The sequence below is a fragment of the Diabrotica virgifera genome, chromosome 3 (assembly GCF_917563875.1).
Source record: "Diabrotica virgifera virgifera chromosome 3, PGI_DIABVI_V3a".
NCBI lineage: Eukaryota > Metazoa > Arthropoda > Insecta > Coleoptera > Chrysomelidae > Diabrotica > Diabrotica virgifera.
Window position 1 is genome coordinate 266,552,983 of NC_065445.1, and position 24,150 is coordinate 266,577,132.

At 33.0% G+C, this 24,150-nt stretch overlaps 1 protein-coding gene across 3 annotated transcripts in view; it reads left to right on the top strand.

The window, feature by feature from the left end:
- LOC114326321 (autophagy-related protein 13 homolog) overlaps window positions 1–24,150 on the top strand; it is a 110,428-nt gene that overhangs the window by 70,582 nt on the left and 15,696 nt on the right. For all 3 annotated transcript variants that reach the window (XM_050646167.1, XM_050646166.1, XM_028274652.2), the window contains exon 4: window positions 12,890–13,223. In XM_050646167.1, the coding sequence (XP_050502124.1) occupies window positions 12,890–13,223 (334 nt within the window). The remainder of the gene's footprint in view (window positions 1–12,889; window positions 13,224–24,150) is intronic.

Here is a 24,150-nt window from a genome sequence, read left to right on the forward strand (position 1 = left end):
TGAAGTAACAAAGAGAACCTTATGTAGAAATAGTACAAGTTGGAGTAAGCGCGAGAGATTGATCGGAACATGCCACAGGCTTGACAGGATGGGACGATACCCATAAAAGCAGCGTTGCCAGAGTTGGTACATTTGTACCAATTTGATACAATTAACAACCAAACTTTTGATACTAAAGTATCTTAAAGTAAAAACTTCCAATTTTGTGATATAAGAAATTTGCTTCAAATAACATTAAACGGCGTTTTTTTAAGTTTTTGTACAAAATGTGTTGGTTTAGTTTAGTACATTTTGTGTCACTATTTCAGTCATTCCAGCGCATTTACAAAAATTTCTCTGGCAACACTGCATATATGTTTATAAATTTCAACTTATATTCAACAATAATTATTATATCTCGAGTTGATTTTTGTATGATTTTTAAAATTGTATTACCTTTCTATTCTTAAATTATTAGCTTTACTTTTTATTGTTAATTATATTTTAATCGTATTATTTCCTACGGGCTTTTACTTTTTATTTGAAGTCTATTTTTTGATATTTTTTAATTTTGCACTGCTTTATATTTGATAATAAATTAATAACATGCCGCACAAAATCCTAGGACAACATGAAGCAGCGTTCTTCGTTGAATATTCACTTGATTTCTATCTTAAAAACAAGTCAAAAGATGAACTAACCTTACATATCCTTACATAACTACAGAGTTATCTCATAACTTGAGGTCTAACGTCGCGTTATAAAATGACAGTTGATATACCAGATAACTCAAGAACTGTCAAGAAATAACGCAAGTAGTTAAGTTAAATATAATACATCACACCAATTCGAGGATTATAACTTAACTACAGGATAACTTTACGTTAAAGATAACTTCGGTCATCCATCACACGGCTGATTATGCGAAATGAATCCAGATATGTTACAGAACCTCAGATAAGATAAAGATTGCCATGATGATCGCCAACATTCGTCACGAATAGCAGCATCAAGAAGAAGAAGAAGAATTATGCATGTTTTAAGATTTAAATAAAAATATCTGTGATAAGACTCAATATTTTTAATTCCTCTACAAACCATTTTCGTTGACGCGATATGGACGAAGATTAGATTTTTATGAATCTGTCAAGTTTTCGTATTTTTTAAACGCTTTTATTTAGTTCAATAGGTTGCGTCAAATCTTTGGACGTTAATTTGACTGCCTTTTCTCCAATGCAAATGAATGAAAATTTGCAGACATAGGCATTCGCGGGAACAATACACGAATAGTCATTAACATTTTTTTATGTTTATTAATTGTTTAAATAAAAAAAACGATTTTAATGGAAACTGCTTAAATTCTCTTGTTTTTTACAATGTAAAAACTTGAAACTATTACGGATTGTAGCTAATGATATAAACTATACACAATTTCACTTTTTACGTTAATTGTTTACGTTATGCTTCATAAATAAACAATAAAGTTTCAAATTTTTTGCCGATTCCGACTACTTTTTATGTTAGTACATATGAGGCGCTCCGTGGACAAACGGCGAATACGCCGAATGGGCATTTTGAGAAAAACGCGATTAAAGTTGAAAAAGTGTTTTTAATTCAATAATGGCGAATATACACGTCATCAAAATTTTGTAATGCGGTTAGGTAAAAACTATTTTTTTTATAAAAAGTTTTGCTTGTCAAGCAAATAAGATCACCCCATCTAAACCAAAATTATAATTCAGGATATTGAAAAAAGTTTTATTCAAAGGATATGATATGAAAAACATTTTTTAATTAAAAATTGTTCTGTTTAAGATAAATCAAAAACTAAAAAAACACCAAACAATAAATTATTAATTCAAGCAAAAATCCATAACATCATCCTGACTTTCTCCAGTTAGCGTTGCCAAATTGGTTTGTGATTCTTGGAGAGAGATCAGCTCATCAAAGAAACTCCTATGATGAAGCGATATGTATGGAAGAAGTGACTTGATGTCTTTTATTTTTTCCTCTGAAAGTTTTATAGGATGTTGGTATTTAGGAGACAAAACTGCGGCAGATAAATCAAACAAATGGCGTTGATATTCTCCTACTTTTCCTTTCTGCAAAACAACTTGTTCGGACAAAACATTTTGGTACGTTGGTTGTATGGAAAACCCTTGTTTGAACAACTTGGAGTAAAGAAATACTTTACCATCTTTAAAACTAGCAGTTGATTTTCTTTTTGTAATTAACTTCTGAAGAGCAGTGAAATCAAAAAACATTGATGATGTCATTTTTACTACTTTGAATGGTCTGACCTTCCTTGATGAACGAATTAAGTCAATATAGTGGTCTTCAGAATAAACATCAATATTTCGAAGCCTTAACTCAATGTGACCAAAATCCCTGTCACAAGGTAAATATGAATGTCCAGGAATCATAAAGTAATGTTCTATGAAATCAAATTTTAATTCATGAATTTTTTTCAAACAAGCTAAAACAATGTTCATATTTTTGTTCTGGCCCCCACAATTGTCACTAAATAGCACAACTTTTTTGACTTGATGATCCATAGAATCAAAGTAATGGGACAAGCAGCTTGCTATTTCACATGAACCACGACCTCCAGTACTTTCATTCCACATGTACATAACACATTTTCCAGATTTAATATCATGGACTGCAAAATTGTAGGTCCAAAGCTTCCTTTTGTAATACTGTACAGATGTCGTCAGTTTAGGGGTAGGGAGAGTTTGCTGCAGATCTATACAAATTGCTGAAACTGAGTCTTCATTATTACTTTTATAACTTTTAAGTATTTTTTGAACTGCTTTGGCTCGTCTTAAATGAAGTTCCTTGGCAACTTGCAATTGGTTACGTTGTAAATCATCACAATTTGAAAGTTCCATATCTGTTTTGTCACAAAAATTACAAGTATCCGACTTAGGAGGGTTGAAACCAATATTGAATTTTTTATTAAATGTGTCACGATAGAACTGTGAGCTGACAGGGTCAATTAAAGGGTGATTTTCTGTCATCCACTCACAGTACAGGTCATACAACTTGTTTATGTTTAAGTCTGTGGAAAGGTACTTTCGGTAAGGGCTTTTTGCTCTGCTGTAATGGCTTGAACATTTGGGTAAACTATTTACATGTAACATTACAGTTTCTTTCATTTCTACACTTACTTTGTTAACTGGATTTTTATTTCCTCTTCTGTCCAATTCTACAGTGCCACTTGTGGATACTTTATTCAAAACAGTTCGAACCCTCTTTTCAGTGACACCATGAATCGCATATAATGCTTTTCTGCAGACTTTAAATTCATTGCTTTCAAAAAGTACACTGTACTCAATACTACGTAACTTTCGACTAGGTCGATTTTTAATGCGACAACGGTTGACAGAAACAGATTTCACTCTTTTAGATAAGTAAGCGTTTTGTAGGTTATACTCAGATAATTCCCAAAAGTTTTTAAAAATTATACTAATTTTCTCCAAACCTACTTTCTCAAAACATCCACAGGAACAGGGACTTCCCACAGTCCGCTTAGGCACAAGTTTTCTGTTTTTAATGGTGCTGTATTCTTCACCTGAGTTTCTTTTAACTTTATTCACATTCTTTTGCCACGTGTCTTCAGTTTTCGACCTTTTTCTAGTGTAGCCTTTGTTTTGGTCTTCTGTAAACTCGCTTTCTGACATTGTAGCAGTAAAATTTTAACTTTATTAGTAACAAACTAATCAAAATAAAAACTACTTGTTTTGACAAGCAAAACGACACTGTAGCTTAAAACGGTAAAAATAAGACGGAAATCACGGAAATTTTATTCAGAAATTTGGCAAGACAGAAGTGGGAGGGCTAGCTGTGTACCGACGCCGACGTAGCGGTGGCGTATTCGCCGTTGTTCGACGGAACATTTACCATACTTTTTACGCTGTGTCTAGGTACACGCTAACGTGTACGCAAATAAAAAAGTTAGGTACACGCGAATTAAACTTCATCAAGCCAGCGACGTCATTATTTAGCGTACGCAGTGACATTATATTTTGGTACACGCTATTTTGATATGTTTATTGTTTGATAGAAAAATATTTGTTACTAAGGAGAGGAGAAAGCAAGCAGAACTATTCAGATGTTCCAAACTTAATAATGTAATAAATCAATGTGTATATAAAAGTATTATATTCACGTATAAATTTTAGTTGACATGAAATGTACAAAATATTGTTAAATATTTGTTTAACTGTAAACTATAAACCAATGCCGTTGTGTTTATTTCTATTTATACAGGGAATTGAATTTGTTACGATTTTCATGGAAAATATGTTATAACTTTGTAAATACCCTATATAACATAATAATCCTTTATATTTTTGTGATGGGGAAGTTAAGAAGATTTCGAACATAAATAAAATATAGGGCGTTCCATTTAAAAAAAAAACAAAAGTTTGATCTGCCACTATGTTATCGAACGCCCTGTAACATGTTAACTAATTTTGTAATATGAAGATCAAAGTTTGCTACAATTTTTGTTATTAACTTTTATTGCTATCTATTACTATAGCGGGTCTTCTGAACTTTATCACACTAATCAATCTCCCTGTATCTTTTATCTTAATACTTCTGCTACCGTTAATCATGAATTTTTGTCTCTTATCTTTTTCATACTGTTTTCAAATAATGTTAAACTCATTAAAAGAATTAAATAATTGTCCATATTCCATAGTTAATTAAAAAAAAAACACTAAACAAACAAAAAATAAAAAACTACTAATCAATATTAAAATATGAACACAACACGATTATACAAATTCCAACACTGACTCTCTGACACTCGCGGTATATACAGTCGGAAAAATGAAAGAATACCCATGAACGATCACATCAATCACTTATTTTGTATTTGCTGTCTTTTTCTATAACAAACGTTTGTTATTTCTAGAAAAAGACAGCAAATATAAAATAAGTGATTGATGTGATCGTTCATGGGTATTCTTTCATTTTTCCGACTGTACTTCCCACAGCATACACGCGGCTCAAGTTAGCGTGTACGCAAAAACCCAGTAACAGTGCACGCTAAATACTGACGTCACTGAATTGATGACGTTTCGCGTGTACCTAACTTTTTTATTTGCGTACACGTTAGCGTGTACCTAGACACAGCGTACTTTTTAAGATTCATACAGTTTGCTTCCGTTAAGTCAACCTATTATAGTTCTGAATAGAAAGGACGAATAAACCATGTTATGGTGGTACATTGTTCGAATAATGATCAGGCTATCCATTGCATTAAAAAAAAAACTGTAACTGGCGTATTCGCCCTTTTTCCTCGGAGCGCCTCATATGTTTTATACATATTTTAATAAACATGACGATATATGTTAATGTTTGAAAAGTGTAAGGCTAAAAAGTAAAAAATAAAAGAATATGAAAAAAAAAATTTAAGAAACGCTTTTCTTTAGTTACGAGTGACTAAAATTAAAAATATTATAAAAAAATCAACCAAAAAGCAAAAAATAAAAAAAATCGAAAAAATCTAACATTCGTTAAAGAAAAGCGTGGGGCGAAAACCGTTTATTCGATGAAGATGCGCCACGTTTCTCTTTGACGAATGTGTTAGATTTTTTCAATTTTTTTTTATTTTTGTATGAAATTTAGGAAAGGTTTTTAAAATGATCTAAGGTTTGTGATGAAAATGAGTTGGCGAATTTCTTTCAAAGATAGCCTAAATGCTTTTACGTAGGATTATGTTTATCTGTTGAAACATAAATCGACAACCAACATCGTGTGATGAACTTTTATCACTAGTGTCAAATCCGCACGTTAAAAATACATTATTCAGGAAATACATACGGAAGTACTTAGTACTTATTCTGTGGTAACATAGACACAGAATAATAGTAAAATAAAGGATGTTGACCTGATTGACAACTGTGTTGTGGATGACAGAATTTATGTTAATTCGACATGTTGCGAATGAAAGAACTTTTTTTTATATTCACAAAAGTTTTGCTCGATTGTTTTATTAAACATTCGAATGAAACATACAATATAGGAAAATTATAAAATGCCAATTTCTGCTCCATTTAAATAATTATCTATAACCAATAAATTATTTATATAAATACGTTTTATGAATACATACTTAATAATGGTAGGTAGCATTTTTGCAGCATTATATAACTTGTTTATGTATTAATGATTGACTTTCTTTTGCAAATGACATTGGATGTCCTAAAATTTTTCTTCCTGAATATTTGTAATGTTGTATTTGATTAGCTGTCTTTATAATATGTCGCTTAAATTTTGTTCTGTATTGTTTTTCTCTAAACACAAGTAAACACTGTGATGAATACGAGTACCTGGGCATGAAAATAACTCAAGATGGAACACTCGATGCTGCTATAAAAGACAGAAACATACAGGGTAGAAAAGCTATATCCATGATGAACGGCATTCGGTGGGACCAACAATTCAGTACAATTCAATGGGATTCAGTATACTTCTGTGTACATTGCATATTCTGCAGTACAAAAGTTCCGGTCCCTTTTGTATAATAACACTGGATATAATATACCATTCGTTCCTAGTGATTTATATGGCGCGCATGCGTTTATTGATTGGCATTGATTCAATACCATGTGAAATACTACAGTTACTAGGTGACAAATGATTACATATCATCCATTCTATCTGTGTCGCTGTTTGGAATTCAGGAAAATGGCCATCTGATCGGTGTACCTCAATTTATATCCCACTACACAAAAAAGGAACTACTACCAAATGTGAAAACTACCGCACACTGTCACTAATAACACATATGCTAGTAAAAAAACAGATTAAAAACCTATCTACATTACCAAATACCTCAGGAACAAGCGGGTTTGTAAAGGGTAAAGGTACAAGGGAACAAATCCTGAACCTGAGGCAACTCATTGAAAAGTCTAGAGAATTTCAAGTACCTATGATTATATGCTTCGTTGTCTACCAAAAGGCATTTGATTGTGTAAGCTGGATAAATCTGTGGTAAAATTTAATAGAAATGGGCGCACTATTGCACCTGGTAACACTTATTAAAAATCTGTACCAGTCTAATACAGCGACAGTACGACTAGATCAGAAGTTCTCAAACCAATTCAAGACCGAGAGAGGTGTTAGACAAGGATGCGTGTTGTCACCTGACTTATTTAACATTTATGATGAACATGTCATGAGGATGGTTTTAGAAGGATGGGCCGGTGGAGTAACAGTAGCTGGTAGGAAAATCTCCAATTTAAGATTTGCTGATGACACTACACTTATAGCAGCAAATGAGCAAGAAATGGTTGATCTTCTGCGAAGAGTTGAGTACGAAAGCAATAAAGTTGGTCTGAAAATCAATAAAGCTAAGACAAAAATAATGGTGGTCGACAGATTGGTCTGAAAATCAATAAAGCTAAGACAAAAATAATGGTGGTCGACAGATTCGACACTATTCAACTGACTAACATGTTACAGGAATACCAGATAGTAAACACCTTTGTCTATCTCGGGTCTAGTATAACTAACGATGGTAACTGTTAAGCAGAAGTTCGGAGACGTATTGGTATGGCAAAAAATGCGATGAGTCGCCTAAATAAAGTATGGAAACACAGATCTATCTCTCAAAATATTAAGATGAGACTGGTGAATGCCCTTGTATTCTCAATATTTCTATACGGAGCAGAGACTTGGACTCTTCGCGCATGCGAGCGCCAAAAAATTGATACCTTTGAGATGTGGTGCCTGGAGAAGAATGCTGCGCATACCTTGGACAGCTCATAGGACAAACGTTTCCACCCTAAACCAACTCAATATTAAAAAAAGGCTGTCCACAATATGTCTGCAATGAATTCTGCAATTATTTGGTCACGTGTTTCGCAGAAGTGACGACAGTTTAGAGAGAATAATTGTTTCTGGAAACGTTCCGGGGAAAAGATCAAGAGGACGATCACCAACTAGATGGTCTGACCAAATAATGCATTCAGCTGGAAACTCATTCTGCGAAGCTCTTAGAGCAGCTGAAGATAGAGACCAATGGAGAAACATTGTTAGGAATATTGGAAGAAATCATTGGATCCTCAGTAATGGGGAAACGACAAGAGAGAGAGAGATGGCTTGCGTCGTCTGCGTAACAGAATATGTTTACTTCTTTGTTTCCCATTCTGTATCCTCTTCCTTTGTTAACGGTTTTTATCAATTCATCCATGATTAAATTGAAGAGCATAGGACTCAATGAGTATCCCTGTCTTTTTTTAGGATTTTTTAAACTAAATATAAAACAAAAATATCGTTCTTTTGAAATATTTTGCGTTTTCTTCGTTCAACCGAAAATAACATTTGAGATTCACCTTGTATCATACCTAGACAAACAGAAGTACTTCTGCTACAAAGGTCCTATTACAAAAACTGGTACCATAAGGTTTTTAAGAGTTGTGTGTTTTTCTACGATGCGTTCGTTGTCGTGCGAAAACCTATTTTGGGCACTTTACGATGGCGTCCAGCGAGGGGTAAGCACACAGTATATTTTATTTAAACATTTAAAGATAAATATGGTCGGATTTAGAAGTTGTGAATTTGACTTTTCCAGTGACAGAGTTTATGAGAAGGATCCGTAAGTATGTATTTAAGAAAATAATTTGTTTTTACCTCAAATACATTTTTTACAGTTTTTTTATGTAATGACAATTATTATCCGTCGTTTATTCTCCTTATTATACCACGTGTCTACTTATATTTTCCCCCATTTTATCTGTCTATAACTTCTTAACGGCTCAAGATAGAAATACGCGGTTTTTTCTGAAATGTTTTATTTTAGTAAAAGTTTTGTTTGAATAGATTGAATTTTTTATATCGCTTTCAATTACGAAAAAAATGGCGGATTTTTGAGAAAAATGTTGTTGACTTTTTTTAATGGAACAACCAGTATATTTTTGTAAATTGAAAGAACGCTAACGGTCATTCACTTATCCAGCGATATAAAGTTGTTTAAAATCGCTTGTTACACAAGGCGAAAACGGCGGGTTCGTTGGAAAAAATATTCCCATGAGATTTTTTCCATAATCACATTCGTGAGACATCCCAGAATAAGGTTCAAGAAGTCTCCCACGTGAAAAGTGGTCCAAATCTTTTTTAACAATTTTGTTATCAAATTGTAAAAATCAATATTTTTGTCACGGACAATTTTTTTAGGTGTTTGGACCATTCTGGATAAAAAAGGTCTCTTATAATTTTTCTCTAAAGCTGATCGTTTTCGAGTTATAAGCAATTTAAAATTGAAAAAAAAAACGAAAAATGGCGTTTTTAAGGCTTAACAACTAGGTTAAAAGTTATTCTGAAAGTCAAAAAGTGACTAAATCAAAGTTTAAAGCCCTCCCTACAGGATCATGAAGAAATTTTTGTCATTATTTTATTACTAAGCTGTTATTTTTAAGTAATAATAATGAGCGCCATGCACGTGTTAGGCGGCTGTAAATGCTGAGTGCGAGAGAGATGCCATTCCGGCTGTCCAATTGTGCATTTTACTCGCACTCACATTTACAGCCGCGTCAATACGATCTAACCGCTCATTGTTATTAATTAAAAATAACAGCTTAGTAATAAATTAATGACACAGATTTCTTCAGGATCATGTGGTGGAAGCTTTAAACTTTGTTTTAGTCACTTTCTGACTTTCATAATAATAATTTTTAACCGAGTTATTAAGTCTTAAAAATGGCAATTTTCGCGTTTTTCAAATTTTAAATTGCTTATAACTCGAAAAAGATCAACTTTAGAGAAAAATTATAAGAGACCTTTTTTTGTCCAGAATGGTCCAAAAAACCTAAAAAATTGTCTTGGCCAAAAATATTGATTTTTGCAATTTGATTAAAAAAAAATTGTTAAAAAAAATTTGGACCACTTTTCACGTGGGCGACTTCTTGAACCTTATTCTGGGATGTCCCACGAAAGTGATTATGCAAAAAAATCTCGTGGGAATATTTTTCCCAACGAACCCGCCATTTTCGTTTTGTCTGTGTCAAATGACTGAGTAATTAGTTTTTAAAATGAGAGGTGCAACGTGGAAATCATATAACTAAATAACATTATGATTAAAATAACTAAGCAAATTGATATTCTGTTAAGTGATTTCCACATTGCATCTCTCATTTTAAAAATTATTTACTCAGTCATTAATTTGACCGATTTTAAAAAACTATATCACTGGATAGGTGAATGACCGTTCTTTCAATTTACAAAAAAGTACTGGGTATTTCGTTAAAAAAAAATCATTTTTCCAAAATCCGCCATTTTTTTAAAGCGATATAAAAAATTCAATCCATTCAAACAAAACTTTTATTAAAGTAAAACATTTCAGCGAAAACCGCATATTTCTATCTTCAGCCGTTTAGTTATAGGCAATTAAAATGGGGAAAATATAAGTGGACACCCAGTATAAGAAAATAATTTGTTTTTACAAATAAATTTTTTGTAGTTTTTTTATGTAATGACAATTATTATCCGTCGTTATTCTTCTTATTATATATGAATTCTTTGTACACAATTTAACGTTTTAATATCCACATTGTTTTGTATATTAAGCCCTTTTGGTTAATTTTTTTCACATTTTTTTAGGTTGTTAACAATTATTATTATTTGTCATTTATTATTTTCCCTCTTCTTCTTCAAGTGCCGTCTTAGTTTGGGCAGATTATCGGAGAATAGGCCATTTTTGGAAAAAGTTATTTACCAGCAATTTTATTGCTGGAATCGAATCTTATAATTGTATATATTAATAATATAGGTCATTGTACATGTCATAATCATTGTACAGTAAAACCTCTGTTAACCGAAACCTTTTTAACCGAAACATGGTTTAACCGAAACGGCTGACAGTTTCAATAATTTCATCAATAAAAGTAAATTTTTATCCTAAAACGGAAACAATTTGATGTTAATTTGTCAACATTGCTTTCATACAAATAAAGATTGCAATTAATATTAAACATATTACGAAATCACCTCATAGTGTTTTTAATACCAACTTTGACCAAGAATACTATGTAATTTTATACAAGAAGAATACAAAAAACAATGCTATTTTTGACCGAAATTTTTGTTATCCGAAACTGCCTTCCCCCCAATTATTTCGGTTAACGGAGGTTTTACTGTATACATTAATAATATAGGTATGCAAAGTCCGCAGATAGTGTGCTACTTTTTTTATAAATAAAATGGCACCCGAAAATCGTGTTTTTTTTTCAATTTTTGCTCTATAACTCCAAAGATTTTAACTTTACACCAAAAACACCCAAACAAAAATTCACCGTAATTAAATTCTGCATAGAGCCGTGTTTTTCCCGATTTACTTCGATGACAATTTTCCCCGGAAAATGCGGGGTTTTCCAACAAAATCTTTAATTTTCAACTAAAATTTTAGATAAGTAATTGTTTATCAATAACTAAATAACTTGGCAATATAAAAGCTCTTTTCGTATAGAATAATTCCAGAAGACGATGGAAATTGAATAAACAGTTTAGCAACAATTGAATTGTTAATTAAAAATTAACGGTCGCTTTAATAACCACAATAATTATGATACATAAGAATAACTATGATTTTTGTATAAAAAGACACTATAACTATCTAATGTACTTTACAGAGTTGTGAGATGCATGCAGTAGAATTAGGGCTGGATGGATGAAGTGGAAGGAAGCGAGTGGTGTGTTGTGTGACAGAAAAGTTCAAATGAAGCTGAAAGGAAAATTCTATAAAACAGCCATAAGACCGGCTATGATGTACGGAACTGAATGTTGGGCAGTGAAAAAGAAAGAGGAACAACGAATGCATGTGGCGGAGATGAGAATGCTTAGATGGATGAGTGGAGTGACAAGAAAGGACAAAATTAAAAATGAGTATATCAGGGGAAGTCTAGGTGTGGCACCAATTGATGCCAAAATGAGAGAGCATAGGTTGAGATGGTTTGGTCATGTTCAACGTCGAGACGTTAGTCATCCAATACGAAGAGTAGCTGAAGTGTAGATTCCTGGAAGGAGTAGGAGAGGAAGACCAAAGAAGACCTGGTGGGAGACGATAAGGCAGGACATGTTGGTAAAGGGGATTAATATTGATATGACCCAGGATAGAATTGTGTGGAGAAATGCAATTAGGGAAGCCGACCCCGCATAGGGATAAGGCAAAGAGAATGATGATTTATCTTCTAGAGTTAAATCGATTCCATCTATTGTGAATTTCTAGTACCAGTCATAGGCGTCCGTTTTGGGTGGGGCAACAGATATTTTATCGCATAACTTTTTTGTCTTTAACTTTTAAGAATTTTTGATACTGGATTATTAAATTGAGAGGTATTCCAGTACTAAAAGGTACTCTTGCTTTAAGTCGGTAGGACACACCGCTTTCTAGCAAAATCGATTTGAAAATTTTTCGTTTCCTGAATTTGATAAAAAAATTGAAAAATCTTTTCCAAAAATAACGGTGTATTTTACCAACTTAAAGCAAGAGTAACTTTTAGAGCTAGAATACCTCATAATTTAACAATTTAGTGTCAAAAATTCTTAAAAATTAAAGACAAAAAAGTTATGCGATAAAATAACCGTTGCCCTACCCAAAACGGACGTCTATGACTGGTACTAGAAATTCACAATAGATGGAAGATTAACTCTGGAAGATAAATATGTGTACCAATTTTCGTTTTTCTAACTAAAAGCGTTCTGGAGGTATTTAAGAAAAACTAGTTAAAAGACGCCATCTTCAAGAGCTCTAGCTCCCTTAGGAAGCATTTTTGGATTAGGTAAATTGGGTTAAATTGTCTTAAAATAATCTGAGGAATCTCCTGTTTTCGTTTGTCAGTAGACTTTCTGGACACCCTGTATAATTGTCGATATATTATAATTCTTATTTTATTTTTAGAGAGGATAAGACTATATCGTTGGAGATACCGATGAGAAGGGGTGCCTTTGCCAACCAGTACAAGAAGCTGGAGACCGTGTACTTAATCCCGAAGCTGCCGTACAGCAGGATCAACCCGCCACCGCCTCCAAAGAAGCCCGTGGAGAAGAAAGAAGAGGAGTCGGAAACCGACGGGAGCGCGTCCACGTCATCGGCGGACTCGAAGAAGATGGACAACGAATCAACAGAGGAGAAGAATGGGAACAAAATGACTGATAATTTAGCGAATAAGTTGGAAAAGTTGACGATGGAATCGACGAACGACGACGAAAATAATTTTGTCATGGTAGACTTGGTAATTATTTCTTTGCAAAATACCGAATGTGCTTAGGGTTTTTTTTTTAATTACTAACATCATTTTTAATAACCTTACAGTCTACTTTAATGATTGCTGCTTTGTCGTAGGCAGATTAACAGCTGGATTTCGTACTTGTATTACTTATTTACGTTTTTATTTTGTATTGTATCGATGTCTTAGTAGACCACATCATTTTTGAGATCAAGAACAATAGTAGCAGGGTGGATTATATTCAGAAGGTGTTCTCGAGTACTTCTACCTTTTGCGTTTTCTCTTGAGGTATTTTTTGTAAAATTTAAGCCTCTCATTCATTATAGCAATATTTTATTGGTATGTGAGATCAGTGGGATGGTTCTATAGTTCTTGCATTTGACTATGTTATAACTAGACCCAAACTCAGACATCCAAAGTGAAAGTTATCTTCCAACACCAAATTGTTCTATATGGTCCATATAATGTTCAGAAAAAAGTCACACCATTTTGAGCGTCGGGTTTGGGGGTGAGATGGGGAGAAATCTGTAAATTCGTAGTTTTTTACGTTTTTCGTCATTATTACATTAGCATGAACAATCTTCTATACAAAAATGTTCTACATTAAATTTGAAATAAAAAAGGTGATATACGTAATCCTTCTAAAATGAACGGTTCCAAAGTTACGGAGGTAGTATAGTATAATTGGTCCAAAAAAAGGCCTAATCCAAATATCCAAAGTAAAAGTTTTCCTCCAACACAAAATTGTTCTATATGGTCCACATATTGTTTAGTAAAAAGTTACACCATTTTGAGTGCCCGGCTTGGGGGGAAGATGGGGGAGAAGTCGGTAAATTAGTAGTTTTTTTACGTTGTTCGTCAATATTTCTAAAACTATGCTTTATCGTAAACAATGTTCTACATAAAATTTAAAACAAAAAAGGTCCTATACATAATTATTATAAAATCAACGGTTCCAGAGTTACGGAGGGTGAAAAGTGGAGGTTTTCGATACTTTTTATATTTTGGGCAATTGATGATGATTTGATGGTGTGGTTGACGTTTCTTCAAGGGCTTATCAATAACTTACCATCGGCCACTGAAATAGCAATTTTTATTTAGTTACAAAACACAATCCTGTTAAAGAAAAATTTCTTTCATCAGTAATAATACATATTATAAATTGCCAAAAGATATAAAAATTATCGAGAACCTCCACTTTTCACCCTCCGTAACTCTGGAACCGTTGATTTTATAACAATTATGTATCGGACCTTTTTTGTTTTAAATTTTATGTAGAACATTTTTGTATAGAACATTGTTTACGCTAAAGCATAGTTTTAGAAATATTGACGAAAAACGTAAAAAACTACTAATTTACCGACTTCTCGCCCCAAACCGGGCGCTCAAAATGGTATTTTTACGTTCTGTCTGATTAAAAAATAAGACTCGGCGCAATTTTAGTCTGCCACTCCCTCCCCCCACTGCCACAAGAGCGTATAACTTTTTTGGAGATGGCTGCAGATCTATTTTTTTTTATTTTGTGTAGATATTTTATCAAAACCTATATTTCTATTGTTTTCAGATTTTTCAGTGAGATGCACCACTTTCAATAATCTGAAAAACTGGTTTTTTAGGGTTGTTTTGGGGATTTCCCCCATTTTATAGACTTCAACAAAATAGATCAAATAAAGATTTTTTTATAAGTTATATAATAGTTTAAAGTAACTGGGTCCTTTAGTTAGGACATTAAAAAATGGGAGAAACGGGTTAAAACCCACCAAAACACTTGAAAGTTTTTTGAAGGGTCTTTTTGAGGGGTTTGGACATTAAATTATATATAACTTATATAAAAAAACTTGAATTAATGTATTTTGAAGTCAATAAAATTAGGAAAATTCTCCAAAACCCCCTAAATAACTAGTTTTTCAGATTTTTGAAGATGGTTTTTTACATCATCATTCTCTTTGCCTTATCCCTATGCGGGGTCGGCTTCCCTAATTGCATTTCTTCACACAATTCTATCTTGGGTCATATCAATATTAATCCCCTTTACCAACATGTCCTGCCTAATCGTCTCCCCCCACGTGTTCTTTGGTCTTCCTCTCCTACTCCTTCCAGGATTGTGCACTTCAGCAGTTCTTCGTATTAGGTGATTAACGTCTCGACGTTGAATATGACCAAACCATCTCAACCTATGCTCTCTCATTTTGGGATCAATTGGTGCCAAACCTAATCTTACTCTAATATACCTATTTTAATTTTATCCTTTTTTGTCACTCCACTCATCCATCTAAGCATTCTCATTTCCGCCACATGCATTCGTTGTTCCCCTTTCTTTTTCACTGCCCAACATTCAGTTCTGTACATCATAGCCGGCCTTATGGCTGTTTTATAGAATCTTCTCTTCAACTTCATTGGAATTTTCCTGTCACACGGCACACCACTCGCTTACTTCCACTTCATCCATCTAGCCCTAATTCTACTGCATGCATCCCCATCTATTTCTCCATTACTCTGTAATATCTATCCCAGGTACTTAAACTATTGCTTTTTACAATCATTTCACCATCTAAAGGTACCATTTTATTTGTAGTAACTCCATCTTTAAATGAGCATTCCAAATACTCTGTCTTTGTCCTACTAAGTTTTAAACCTTTTTCCTCGAGAGCTTGTGTCCACTGTTCTAGTTTTTGTTCTAAGTCTCTTTCACTATTTCCTACTAACACGATATCATCAGCATACATTAAGCACCATGGAATGTTACCCTGTAGTTTCGCTGTTATCTGGTCCAAAACTAATGAGAATAAATACGGACTAAGCACCGAGCCTTGGTGCAATCCTACTTTCACATGAAATTTATCAGTCTCTCCCACACCTGTCCTAACACTAGTCGTTACTCCCTCATACATATCCCTCACAATCTTTACATATTCACCAGGGACTCCTTTCTTATTGAGTGCCCACCACAGAATCTCTCGACGAATTCTATCATATGCTTTCTCAAGATCAATGAATATCATATGAGCGTTTGTTTCTTTACTCCTGTATTTTTCCATCAACTGCCTTATAATGAAAATTGCATCTGTTCTGCATAAAGCCAAATTGATTCTCGGATATTTCGGTCTCTTCACGTATCCGTCTATCAATTACTCTTTCCCATATTTTCATGGTGTGGCCAAGCAGTTTTATAGCCCTGTAGTTTGTACATTGTTGTATATCTCCCTTGTTTTGTAAACAGGTACCAGTATACTACTTCTCCATTCGTCTGGCATTTGTCCAACTTCCATAATTCTATTAAATAAACCTGCTAGCCACCTTGTTCCTGTCTCTCCCAATGCTCTCCATACTTCCCCAGGAATATCATCTGGTCCTACCGCTTTTCCTTTCTTTATTTTTTAAAAAGCCTCAACTAGACGCCTGAATTTTTTGAAATTTTTAAATTGATTACATTCCACCTAAAAACAATAAAAACGAAAAAATAACCTTTTTGGTGGTGGGGAAGGGGGGTGAAGGGTTAAAATTGCGCTGAAACTTATTTTTTAATCACACAGAACGTAAAAAAGTTAAAAAAATTAATTCTGGGAGTGAGGGTATTTTACCTATCCTAAAGGGGGTTCCCTTTTTTTACCATGATTGTTTTTTCATTCCAATATTGAAAATGTATTCAAGATTATTTAACCCATTTTCTGTATTGTCTAATAACACATATTATTATATTATCTTGTGCACTCATAAAAATGTTAACAGTGACATTAAATCTATAAAATAATATCGTAAAAGACCAATAAATCTTCTTGACCTATCACAACACTTACCAGCTAACCACATTATAATTGTTCAATGCATGATGCATCAATGCACTTTGATCAAACGTTTTGTTGACTTCTCTAATTAGGATTGCGCAAAATTTTTAATAAACCATTTAAAGAATATTACCATTGAATCACAAAGATCGTAAATATTTTTGTGGAAGTTTGTTTTTTCATTATGTCATTAGATATTTCTCAAGGTTAATAACAATCTCGACGGCTGTTTAATCGCGAATTTAACGACAGTAGTTAATCTTTTGTTGTAAATTGTATGGAGTATACATAAGCCATTAGGCATTCTGTTGACGTAAGACGGCCTTCTATATTGTTTTTGTTCCTTAAAAATATTTTTTAGAGATTTAACTGAGTATTTTTTTACATTTTATTCAAAATAAAATATTAAAACAAATTTAAAATTCCGAAGTAGGTATCTTTTTTTAGAACCTTCTTAGGTGCCCTTAACGTTGTCAATTATTACATTGGCGAATTGTTCTCGGTCTTCTTTTTCTACGGCACTACAGCCCAAATTGAGCCTTGGCATTCTTTATTTTTTGCCTCCACCCTTGTTTGTCTGTGGCTGCTCTTCTCCATACACGGACTCCTAAAAGGGCTTGTGCGTCGCTGTTTACTGTGCCTTCCTAGCGCTTTCTTGGCTTTCCAACGGGTCTCTTTCCCTGCATTCTAGCATTGAGTGCTCTTTTTGGTAGCCTATCCTCTCCCATTATTATCACATGTTCGGCCCATTGCAATCTTTGTATTTTAATTCTCGGTCTTCAGCTAATCGAAATAGTTGTTAGGTACTGCGTATCTCTATTAGGTTTGGATACCGCGTACCAAAAAAGGTTAATTAATAATAAAAAAATCTACGAGGAAAATAAAATTCCTGTAGCTGGCTGCATGCCATAAATCAGAAAAAATACAAGATCCTTTGTAAAAGGTATGTTTAAAATTAATAGACGCTAATAAGGGTTACATCACATTAATTAAAAATAAAAATAGATAATGTTATAAAAGTTGAATAAGGTTAAGAATTGACAGAGGCCATACTTACAATAGCATGCATGCGTGAGCCACCAAAAAGTTATGGGTAAGAACCATTTAAAAGTTTCAAGATCTTAAATGATACTACATATTTTTAATAAAACAGAAGGATCTTGCAAATATTCCTGGACATAACCCAGGGCAACACAGGACTCTAACCCACGTGGATGTGATATGCAAGGAATGAACCTCACATATTGAAAATTGAGTGTCAGCTAAAGTTTTTTCACCTTTCAGTTCAGTTGACACTCAATTTTCAATATGTGTGGTTCATTCCTTGCATATCACATCCACGTGGGTTAGAGTACTGTGTGGCCCTGGGTTATATCCAGGAATATTTGCAACATCCTTCTGTTTTATTAAAAATATGTAGTATCATTTAAGATCTTGAAACTTTTAAAGGGTTCTTACCCATAACTTTTTGGTGGCTGACGCATGCATGCTATTGTAAGTATGGCGTCTGTCAATTCTTAACGTCAACTTTTATAACATTATCTATTTTTATTTTTAATTAGGTTATACTTACTATTTTAGCGCTTAACACTGATGATGGATAAACTATTAATCCGAAAACGTTTGGTTTTGTGAAGTAACTCTTAGTGGATTAGTAACTCTTGTTACAGAGCGAAAACGTTTTGTTTATATGTTTGTAGCGCTATAGGGGCTTTTTAAACTAATATACCTTTTATCAGGACAAAAAATTTTTATTAAATTTTACTTGTAATTAATGGTATACGGCCAACTACAGGAATTTCTTTCTTGTAGATTTTGTGAAGTTTTGTCGTGCACACTATTGTGGGATGTGAAATAGATCCTACTGGTTGCACATATTCTGTTCTTGAGGTTGTATTGTACTTATGGCATAAGACAACTGCTTAGACCCTTGCAGAAGAGTCGACAGATCAACGGACAACTTCACCAGAAGTGTGGAAAACTTGCATGATGCTTTATCTAACTGCTTGTTCGAGATTTAAAGGATTATGCCATATTAGGTTCTGCTATATCTCCAAGCTATTTCTAGGCTTTCTAGATTCCGTCGAAACATTGTAGTTTCAAAAAATAATAAAAAAGCAAGACCGCAAATTCAATCGAAGGATTCCCCGTAAGATATAAACAAAAAAAAGAATGTGTGTACTTTGTACGCACGTAAGAAGTTATACTTCTATTATTATGATTTCAACGAAATTTCAACATATTTAACAGGTTATTTGTATTTTATTTAAATATTAAACTAACTTTCTTTACCTACCACTTTTTAAATTTTCATACTAAAACGATACCAAAAATATAAAAAAAAAAGAATATGAATCGTCTGCGATTTGAACCCGGGGCCTCTTGATCTTCGGTCACACGCTATGATATAATATGACTTATTTGCGCTGACAGCGCTGATACATACATATCTTGAAAGATTAGCAACGAAATACATACTGTCTGTGTGCGCATGCGCCCGGCATTATAAAATTTCACTCTCGATCGTAAAGTAGTATAACTTCAAAAAACAAAATAACAATATTGTACAATAGGTACAATCGAGAGATTCCCATAAAAGATACACAAAAAGGATTGCCAACCTGACATATTGTAATTCCATAGTTTTTTTAAGTAAAAAATATTAAGTTATGCGTTGTTCGTACATGTATTTATTTATATAGGGTGGGCCAAAAAAAAGAGTCCACCTCGATATTTGGCAGTAGTTTTTGGATTTGGATTTTAAGAAAATGCCGAAACGGTTCGATTTTTATTTTTAAATTACAATTTTTTTTATATATATTTCATACTAGTGACGTCATCATCTGGGCGTGATGACGTAATCGATGATTTTTTAGGTGGGAATAGGGGTCGTGTGGTAGCTCATTTGAAAGGGTATTCAATTCTCTATTCAGTATTATAAACAATAATATCATTATTTATACAGGATGGCCAAAAAATTATTTTTGTATTAAATTAATTGACGCAAAACGACCATTGTATGTAATTTATTTAACTCCAAATACATTTTATTGCTGTCAAAAAATAGAAAAAAATGTTTATTGGGCAAATAAATATTGCTATTCGCTTGGCTTAAATTAAATGTTAAACTGTCAAAAGAGGTAGGTGGGAGGCTGTTTGCGATTTAATTTAAGCGAAAAAAAATTTTTATCTCGTCCTATTAGAGGTAAAACTCACTAAGTGCACTTTTTTGAGATTTTGACATTTTCATCAATTTGAACTCAATACGGTACTGCCCAGCCCTGGAGAAGTCAACTGGGGCTCTAACTCTTCTAATTGCTGAGATAATTTATGTTACAATTCACTAAGTGCATTATTGTGAATTTCGGTGTCAGGGTAAAACTCATTAAAACTTATTATTGCACTAAGTGAATTTTTCCGTAGAGTCTGGAGTGCAATGTTGTAAATTTCGGTTTCAGGGTAAAACTCATTAAAACTTATTATTGCACTAAGTGAATTTGTCTTACAATCTGGAAGGCCGAATGGGTACTTAGTAATTTTTCAAACAATACATTAGATAACATAATGTATTTTGCGCGACTACTATTAAGCAGGAGACTGATGTGTTATATGGTATTTATTACCCTCGTTATTACCGTTTAAACTGTTCATTATATTTGTGTGCATTATCTGTTCGGCAATTGATTAAAGAAATATGAGCTTAAATTTCTTTGTAACAGTAATAGTTTACATAAAGGGTAACATAATCCATTTTGCGATAAAGCAGGCGACTTTGTGGCTGTCATAAATGCCGAAAGAATTGCATTTATTTCAAAGAACGAAACTTATTGCTCATTTTTTAAATAATAGACTGTTATTTTGATAGTTTGTTATTTGTAAGTCAGCGAAATTTTATGGAGACAAATTCATTAACTTCTCAATATCCAATAATTGTGTTCATGGAAAAACTCATTAAGTACAAAAATTAATCTAATATTGTATTATGTATATCATAGTTCCTGTGACAAAACATGGCTGAAAATATCTGTTTTTATTTATTCTTTAAAGTTGCATTAAAAAATTCCAATATTCAAGTCGAATTTAAAAAAAAATTTGTACCTTTAAATCGATTTTTCTCCACTTTTTGGAAAGTGTAGTTAATGAGTTTTACCTCTAATAGGACGATTTGTGAAATAAACATTTTTTTCTATTTTCTGACAGCAGTAGGTACAATGTATTTTGAGTTAAATAAATTAAAAGTACACTCTTCTTTTTGCTTCAATTAATTACTTCAAAAAATATTTGTTTGGTCGCTCTGTATAAATAATGATATTAATGTTTACATTACTGAATAGAGAGTTGAATACCCTTTCAAATGAGCTACCATACGACCTCTATTTCCATTTAAAAAAATAATCGATTACGTCATCACCTTCAGATGCAATAACTACTGCCAAATATCGAGGTGGACTGTTTTCTTTGGCCCACTCTGTATTTATATATTCCTGTGTTCATGTACTATTAATATAGAGTTTGAATAAACGTTTTTTTCATTTTGCAAACGATTACAACTAGTTATTGCAGAATATTTTATGTAAAATGTTACTTTTCAGAAATTTATATTTTTTTTAGAAAAAATCGTTTTTTTTTTTCAAAAAGGGACGCTTAGCGGATTTAAATTTTGTCTTGTATTGTCTACTTTTGAGTTGTAGAAGATATTCCAACAAAAGAAGTTGAAAATATAGTAAATTAGATAATAACGTGTTTCAAGCTCACCGTTTCATAAAAAGATTATTATTTTTATTAAACATATTCAACATTTTAATTTTGACGCAATTCATTTCCTTGATTTAAGACAAACATTTTAATTGCAGCACCATTCCACTCAACTTCCTTCAACCCAAATTACCATTTCGTGTCAGTATCTGAGCGTTGTATTGTAATGCTATTAATACCGCCATAAAATCTTTTGTTATAATCCAACATTCTTGAAATTCCTTACTTTATTACATGATTAAACTGTTTGCAGCGATTTCTCAATTGTTTACGTTTGTTAGCTGTAATTATATGACATCAAAGTTTCAAATTTCAAGTTTTTGGCCGGAAATGAAGCAAACAAAACAAGTGAGTGAATATATTTCCTTTAAAACAATGCTGTGATGATGCTTTTTAAAAATTAAGAGAATCTAATTACATATTATGTTAAAACAATAATTATTTGTGAACATATTTTTTCCTTTTTCGTATAGTAGACATACGCGGGGTAATCAAAAACTTTCAAAACTAATGCTACGAGAATGCATTGAAAAATTCTTAACCTACATACCAAACAAAATATGAAAGTAATTGATGGATTCGACCGTTACTTGATGGAAGTTCATTTTATCTAACAATAAAACACTGAAAACGTTTGTTTTCTATACTTCCACAAAATTTATTATAACTAAGTGACTACAGCTGTTTCGGCAGAGTGCCTTTCTCAAGTAATATAGTTTACAATGTGTTTGCCTTTTTAAGTCTTCAACTGAAGAGGTTGAGGAGTGGGGAGCTGTTTGTCTCGAGTTGGTCATTCAGAATTATATCTGTATTTTTCAGTTTATTAATTTCCATAGATTCTAAAAAAAATAGCTTAAGGCCTTTATTTTGAATATGCAGAATTTGAAACTCTTCATTGAAAGAATGATTATGATCTAGAAGGTGAAGTGCGTATGTAGAAGTGTCCGTTTTTCTATTGTTGAATGCCCTTTTGTGTTCTGCTATCCGTTTGTCAAAAGTTCTGCCAGTTTGACCGATGTACGTTTTCGGACAGTCACCACAACTACCACAAGTTAGTTTGTACACACCACTCTGTAGTTGCTTTCTCTTTCGGCTTTTATTGTTCTTAATATATTTGCTTAAGTTGTTGTTAGTTCTGAAAGCTGGTGTTATTCCTTTCTTTTTTATGTATCTGGCCATTTTTGTTGTTATCTTGACAGTATATGTGAGAGAGCAGAAGGTACTGGGTTCTTTCTGTGGTGGTGGATACACTAATTTCAGGGCTTTCTTATGGAGTTTTTGGTTTAAAATTTTGTTAACTGTTTGTTCGTTATAGCCGTTGTTTACTGCTATTTGTTTAATGATGTTTAGTTCTATCTCGAAGTTATTTTTTCTCATGGGAATTTCTGTCAGTCTATGTATCATGCTATGGTAGACTGCTAATTTGTGTTGTGTAGGATGGGATGATGAATTGTGTATAGTTGTGTCAGTATGGGTAGGTTTATGATATACGGAAAACTCATGTTTGTTGTGTAGTCTGGAAATCGTTACATCTAGAAAGTTTATGAAGTTATTCTGTTCTGTTTCTATGGTAAACTCAATATTATTATGAAGTCAATTAATATATGATAGTAATTGGTCAAGTTGTCTGTTAGTTCCTGTAAAGCATACTAGTATATCATCCACGTATCTCCACCAATATAATATTGAGTTTTCAATAGAAACAGAACAGAATAACTCCATAAACTTTCTAGATGTAACGATTTCCAGACTACACAACAAACATGAGTTCTCCGTATATCATAAACCTACCCATACTGACACAACTATACACAATTCATCATCCCATCCTACACAACACAAATTAGCAGCCTACCATAGCATGATACATAGACTGACAGAAATTCCCATGACAAAAAATAACTTCGAGATAGAACTAAACATCATTAAACAAATAGCAGTAAACAACGGCTATAACGAACAAACAGTTAACAAAGTTTTAAACCAAAAACTCCATAAGAAAGCCCTGAAATTAGTGTATCCACCACCACAGAAAGAACCCAGTACCTTCTGCTCTCTCACATATACTGGCAAGATAACAACAAAAATAGCCAGATACATAAAAAAGAAAGGAATAACACCAGCTTTCAGAACTAACAACAACTTAAGCAAATATATTAAGAACAATAAAAGCTGAAAGAGAAAGCAACTACAGAGTGGTGTGTACAAACTAACTTGTGGTGACTGTCCGAAAACGTACATCGGTCAAACTGGCAGAACTTTTGACAAACGGATAGCAGAACACAAAAGGGCTTTCAACAATAGAAAAACAGACACTTCTACATACGCACTTCACCTTCTAGATCATAATCATTCTTTCAATGAAGAGTTTCAAATTCTACATATTCAAAATA